Source organism: Rhinolophus ferrumequinum, chromosome 16 (assembly GCF_004115265.2).
Source record: "Rhinolophus ferrumequinum isolate MPI-CBG mRhiFer1 chromosome 16, mRhiFer1_v1.p, whole genome shotgun sequence".
Taxonomy (NCBI): domain Eukaryota; kingdom Metazoa; phylum Chordata; class Mammalia; order Chiroptera; family Rhinolophidae; genus Rhinolophus; species Rhinolophus ferrumequinum.
The window spans coordinates 4,016,120-4,023,330 of record NC_046299.1 but is presented as its reverse complement, the minus strand read 5'-3'; the positions used below and the strand labels follow the sequence as shown (position 1 = coordinate 4,023,330).

Sequence of the window (7,211 nt, the reverse complement as noted above, 5' to 3'; positions counted from 1 at the left end):
TAAGGAGAGAAGTTAGTTTCAAGCATGGTCGGCTCCAACGGTTTCACATCCCCAGGTCTCAGGAGCTTCGGCCCTCCCCACTCCTGTCCTCCCTCGCCCTCTTCTCCTTTAGGCTCTGAGTCTGGTGTGGGCCTCCTTGTCGGGCAAGCATTCTCTGCGCAGTGATAAAGATATTCCTTGGCACGTCCAGGTATACCTGGTCGGCAGTGATACAAGTTTTTAAAGTTCTGCTTTTATCACAGTTAATCATGCGCGCTGTTTAAAGAATCAGGTAGTTCTACAGGCACTTGTATGACAATAGCAGTTTCCGTCTCCTGTTTAATTTTCCCTCCCAGAGTCATTACTTTCAACCCTTTTAGCTGATTATCTTTCTATTTATCGCTAAATAACATGACGCGTTTTCATTTTTCATGTTTCAGAATGACATCTGAATTCGTCTATGTGAGTTAGGCGATTCACCCCCCACAGAAGCACACCCTCCCCCACACCTAGTCCTCAGTAGTTAAATTACCCCGTGGTAAGATCGTGATTCAATCATTACATTATTATAACTGCAACGGATACTCCCAACTGACTTAAGTAGTTACTTAAGTTTCTTATGTAAGTTTGTTTTCATTAAAGTAAATACGTGTCTCTTGTTCTTTATTTTTGCTTATTTTCCTACGGATTTGGCACGAATTCAATCCTGATTCTCCAGCTGCCTAGCTCTCTCAAGACATTCAGATACTCTGTGGTTTTCATCGTCTTGCAGAAGTCTCTCGAGAGTCTTCTAACGCACACCAGCCTGGGCTTGTCGCCCTTCAGGTCTGGTGTCCAGATCTCATCGCGGAATCTCGCTTTACTGTCAGGCTGGGAATTGCTTCCTTTGTCTCCTGCACCGACCTCCTGTCCTGTGTACCGCACGGTTTCCTCTCTATAGGTTCATACACTTATTTTGGTGGAGCACATCCTGAAGTGCTTTCTGAGAAAAGGTGTGTGGGAAGTACAATTTTGAGGTCTTACATATCTGAAAATGTTTATTATAGTCTTACACTTAATGGTAGTTCTCTTGGGGATAAATTCTAGATTGGATATCATATTTTTCTTTTAGAATTTTGAAGGCATTGTTCCATTGTCTTCTAAGCTGCCAGTGTTATTTTTGAGAAATCTGAAGTGTTTATGACTTCTGGGTCTTTGTAGATAATCTGGAAAATGGTAGGATGTAATTTACTGATATTTTATGATGATGTATCTTGTGGTAGACAGGTCACATTTATCCATAATGGTAGTCACTCGATGAGTCCTTTCCTTCTGGAAAGTCATAACATTCTGTTATGGGACATGTTCTTGGATTTTTTTGTATTGCTGATTCCCTCCCCTCTTGCTTTTTCTATTTTCTTTTCTAGAATTCCTATTATACATTGGACCTGCTGAATGGGTACTGTTCTTTAAATTGTTCTTTTTACTGTTTTTTCTCTAATGGTTGGGAGATTTATTCAACCCTATCTTTTAATCGTTCTACTGAGTTTTTTATACTTTTAATTCTCATGAGCTCTTTTTGTCTTCTAAATGTTATATATCTTTCTTTATTTTATAGATACAATATTTCCTTTTTTGGAAAATATTAGGTATTTTTAAAAACGTTTCTTCTCTTGCATTTTCTCTTGTTTCCTTTAAATTTCCTTTTTTTTCTTTTTCCTTTTTTTGGCAGGGGTTTCTATATGTCATGTTAAAATATTGTTGCTGCTGACCTCTCTTTCATTTTCTCTTTTTCTTTTTGGGTTCTGCCTTTATAAATATCTCTTACTTATTTTCATTGCTTCTCTGAGTTGTCTATTTATATTTAAGAGTTAGGCACTAAAAAGTCCATAAATGTTTTTTGTGTTATTGGGTATTGTCAGCTCTGGGCTGTAGTGAATTGCACTTGGCTGGGCTGTCTTTATTAGGAAACCATGATGTTTGTATATCTAGGTTGTTTATCTTGAGCTGAGCAGATTCCCCAGAGAACAGTCTTTCACTCATTAGAGCAGGGGTGTCCAAACTTTTTTCAACGGTTTTCACCAAGGGCCGTATGCGGTAAAATACACAAACAGCCGGGCCACTCACTCGAGGTGAAGTACGTATTGCCTCACCTGGTTTATTTAAGTAAACTAAATATTTTTTGGAATTTGCTGCGGGCCAATTAACAATGGATTGCGGGCGCAGTTGGTCCGTGGGCCGCAGTTTGGACACCCCTGGTCTAGAGGGTAAAGACATGTCGAACAGTGTTCTGGGAGTTCTGTCGAAGAAGCGTTCCATGGGTCTCAGCATTGAGTATAATACTTGTCCAACTTTTGTGTTCAGAAGAGAATCCCTTAATGCCTGATTCCCTTAGTCAGGAGACCCTCTGCTTTACCCTCTTCTTAGGACACGCCTATAGTCTGCCAAAGCCAAAGTAGTGTGGACACGGGAAGCGGGGAGGGCGTCGGATTGAACTGATTCTTAAGCTTCCCGTAATCTTCCTTTTCTTAGTGTCACCTGCATCACATCAAAAAATCACTGATTCCACGAATACTTGAGTCTGTTGAGGGCCTGTTACTACATTCCCATTTTAATGGGTACCTTTCTCAGATCTACTTAGTCAGTTACTCATCAATAAAACACTGATGCTGTCATCTTCTCTCCTATTCTTTTGTTCTCATGTGTTTATCTCAGCTGGGTTTAAGGAGAGACCAAAAGTATACGTGTGTGTCCACTTCCTTGGTGCTCTGAAAACTTTATCTCCCAATCATCACATCATGTCCCCAAAAGGACTATGATCAAAGGCGCCCGATCACATGTCCCAGCTCCCAATGTGATCTGGGTTCTCTTGAGAGCCCAGGTCACCTGCTTTGCCTTGTGGTAGGCAAGCTGTGACTAAATGATTGACAGCTGCAGGAGATCCATCTCAGGTGGCAGTTCCTAAAGGAAAAGAGCATTGACAGGACAGCAAATGCCCCAGACACAGGGCAGCTTTGTCCTCCAAAGGGGGCTGATTTGAGGAGGCAAGGATTTTCCTCAGTTGCTTTGTATTCAAAAATGTTGGGGCCATCTCAGAAACACTAGTTATTCAAGCAGAAAGCAGCTTCCTGATGTTTTCCTCCATTGTAAGCTTCAGCAGCATCTGTTCACACTCAGCGGCCCTGAATCAATTTATTAATGTGAATGTCCATTGAGGTGCAAGCACAGCAGAGGCTTCCTGGAGAACTTCCATGCCCTGGAGAGAAAACGGGGCCATGGAGGGCAGGCTGTCCCAGAACTCTGGGCTAGGACTTGGGGGACACACATGGACAGGGGTACAGGTAGGGCACTTCCTTTTTTAAAGGACTAGTGACAAAGGGTTTGACATTTGTTTCCCTGCTTTAACCTCAGAAGTCCTAAGAAGGAAATCTATTGTAGAAAACGTAAATAGTCTATCTGCAGGGGTTGTTTGGATAGGTCCTCTTTATTTTTGTAAGGATTCCTTTGGTAGTTGTCTCTGAAACAAGGTACCTGGGACATTCAAAGAAATAATGTTATGCTTCTTAAGTGTTTAAACAAGCAAAACAAACTCTTGGTTCCTTTTGAGGCCTCTGGCCATCTATGTCACAGCGATGCAGTTTAGAAGACAATGTTTTTGAAGGGCATTTTTAATGGCAAACTTTAAGTCCATCTCTGGTAGTTGAATGACAATGCCTGTGTGTCATTGTCCTTTTCCAACTTAACAAGAATAAAAGGCCATGGCCAGACCAATTAGTAACATATGATGGGACGTGATGACATTTTTACTCGTGAACTTTTCTGATATAAAAGGGTCACCCAAGAGGATCAGGCAGCGAGTGTGAGAAATTTGCCAATAAAACCGCAGACCTGCAGAGATTTTGGAAAGTCCAAAATGATTAGGTAAAAGATTGCATTTTTCCACAAAGAGAAGTGTTGAGTTTGTATATGCTTTTTTCTTTTTTTTAAGTTTATACTTGCCTGTGTGATACTAATCTGGGGTATTTTTTTTCCTACTCTGCAGCTCATTAAAATTCAATCTTATTCTAGTTCTGTCAATTTCTACGATACATGTGTTTTGGTGTTATCCAGTTCTATCTGCCAAGGTAAGAGTTTTGCCTCTATTTTTGCTACTTGACTGGATAGCTAGAATCGTAGAGTGTGTAAATTCAAAAATAATCTCAATGAGGATGTGATAGAAAAGTAACTTTCTTTATTATTATTATTTATTATTATGTCTTTCAATGAGAAAAGTACAAGTACTTTTTTGGTAACTTTTTCAGATGCAGAATGTAGGTAAAATGTCACATCTCAATAAAATATCACGTAAAATATTAATTTATATATTTATTCAAGAATATTGATTGAGCTCCTAACTATAGTCATTGAACTGTTCAAGACACCCAGAAAAATGAATGTCTTTCCTTGGAATTTTAAATACTATTTCTACATGATATTTCAGTTCTTTTATATCAATGCTTTGTTTACAATTTTAAAGTAGTTTTTGTCACTTAGTGTTTGGTGCTTTCACTTTGCTGCACTGAAACTTAACCTAGCACACTGTAATTACTGAAATCAATGTAATTTATGAGCCTACATATAGGACAATGAGATGCCACATAAATCCTAAATAATAAATATGTGTCCAAACATAATGATCTAACTATGTATTTTATTGGTGTTCTCACTAATCTTTGCATCTGTCATTTTTCTATTTCGTGTTTACTTAATCTAGCTTCTTTTTTTCCCCTGTTGTACTCCTATGAGCACTCAACACTAATTTAGTTGCTGATTTCTTAAGACACCACATTGATCAAGTTGATGAGTCACAATCCATAAATTGGTGTATTTTGTCAACTGTCTTACTAATGACTTTCCATTCGTTCCCTGGAGATCCCTTCATGACATTTCTGTGGAACAAGAGACACTTGTGTGCAGGTTTTTTTTTTGTTTTATTTTTTAGTTAAGAATGTCCTTCTAATTACTTATGAGATCTTCTTGTCCATAAATGAAATGTTTCTTCCTTCCTGCATTTTCCATATTTCTATTTTTGCATGTGACAATGTTGTTCTTGTTATAACCTCATCAATGTGACTGTCTGGGGTGAGTGATTATGCAGACAAAGGAGGTATTCCTTTTGTAATACTTGTGAACTTTATAAAGCCCATCAACCAGGCAAGTAACTGTACAGTATAATTCTGTTAACTCGTCGCTCTGCCAAGGACTCCCTCCAATGATTAGCAAAGGGCATCAGACTCCTTTTAGGAACATGTTCAGAATCTCACAACCAGAACTGATGTGTTTCTTTCACAACATAAAGGTGGCTTCATGAGTATTTCTGGAAAGAACTGGAATGCTTCCCTTCCTGAGATGACTCATAGGCCCCTCCTTCCTGGGGATTTAAAATAGATGGCATTTATTTCATGCTTAGATTTCCTCTGTTAACACAGGAAAAACACATAGTGGGTGTTCAAATAAGTGTTTTTCATTGGTTTTCCCATGATCAATATTTCTGACATTCTTTTTGACTATTCTCAGATCCCCCTACCCCAAAAAGCCCCCTTTTCCTCCCCCAGAAGCCAGTGGAAATGATTTTCCTGGGAGCTCTGACTGCTGGAAACTTCAGTAAGCCACACAGTCACGGGTGAAGAATGTCAGGGATCATTTTATGCATTCTGCCCCCATTTCAACTTCCAAAGTCACCCACAATCCAACTTGCTTTCCTGCACCAGGAAAGGAAAACGTACAATTTTTACTCCGTAGTATGTTTCTTGATTTATAATAGAAGAGTTCAGCCCACTTTTTCTCTTGTAGTTCTCATAGAGTTGAAAAACATGGGCTTGGCATCAGATGCCTCAACTCTAATCCCTCTTCACCTACACACCATTTAATTTCTTCCTTCAAAGGAAATTATAATTGAGGAAGTAATAGTACCTACTTCGTAAAGCTTTTGGAGGGGATAAAATGAAACGATGCACATGGAGCATGGAGCACAAAGATTATTGACAAGTCTTTGCTCCTATTATTGGTAAAATGTGTAGCTATGCTTCCTCTGAAACCAGGAAGGAGAGGACATATGACAAGTGTTGAAAATTCTTGTCCAATTCCTGGATCAGGTCCATCTCGTGGACTTGCCAGCCCTGTTTCTTAGGACATGTCCTTTTGCTTTTGTTTTTGTTTCTTCATCTACAAAGTATGGGATTAACCTGTAGCTTCTCGACCGCCAACTTGAGCTTTAAGATTCCAGACTTCTTTGTTTCATGACAAAGCGCTCCTTCACTATCCTACTTCATCCAGGATGTGAAGCCGCTGATAAAGAATTGAACCAAAGTCAAAAGACAAAGATGCCAACATTTAAGTAGCAACACATCCTATGGAGAACCACGGCAATGGCCCAGGACAGGCCCCAGAAGGAAAATGGTTCCAACTAAAACCTGAATTTTGGTTGTTACGGGTTGTTTTTCTCAGTGAAATTTTAAAACTGTTCCCAGGACTAATCAGTGCCACTTGAAAAAGTCTTTATAAAGTGATAGCAACAAGATAACTATGTGCAGTGTATGAAGCAAATACTCAATAGCAGCAGTTACGTAAGTAGTGTAAAAATTAGACGAGAGGGCTGATAGTTCCAAATAGTATTTTGTATTTAGATAAAGTATATATTATGTTTTAGCAAAATTTGCCCCTTAAAAAGATTGGATATCTTAGATTTATTGCCATACGATTTTGAAAATTGTTACTACTGAAATAAGCTTTTAACCCTAAAGCTGTACTTTCTCTCCCCCACCCCCATCTGAATTGCCAGGTGTCTGGAAAGCCTGAATACTTTCTCATCCTGCTGAGCAGCTGTCCAACCAGGATGGACAGGAGCGAGGGACTAGATTTTCTAAAGCCAGTTTTGGAGAAGTCGTTTATGAAAAGGTCCTTTCGCAATGGAGTTGGAACAGGGATGAAAAAAACTTCCCTTCAAAGAGCAAAATCATGAATAAGATGAATAAGTGTGCAAAGGACTCTGGGAATTAATCTCAAAGTTGGTAGAATGTGACTAATGCGCTAAAATTCAGTCATATCTTTATCATTACGTATTGGTCTGCTTTCAAGCTTAAATATGTTTTCTGTCCTAGCTCGTAAATTGAGTTAAAAAAAAAAAAATGTAAACCTGTCTCAAACTTCCACTGTGAGAGAATAAACTATTTCTGTGATCAGTTTGTAATTTTCCTGGGTAGAAATGGATACAT

General features: G+C 39.0%; 1 protein-coding gene across 1 annotated transcript; it reads left to right on the top strand.

Moving 5' to 3' along the window:
- Positions 1-3,995: 3,995 nt before the first annotated feature.
- Positions 3,996-6,958, top strand: NPS (neuropeptide S; the record flags this gene model as incomplete). The annotated part of the gene is made up of 2 exons (XM_033131080.1): positions 3,996-4,082; positions 6,779-6,958. Coding segments are annotated over 2 exons (267 nt in total), but the record flags the coding sequence as incomplete, so codon positions are not given.
- Between the last annotated feature and the right edge of the window lie 253 nt (positions 6,959-7,211).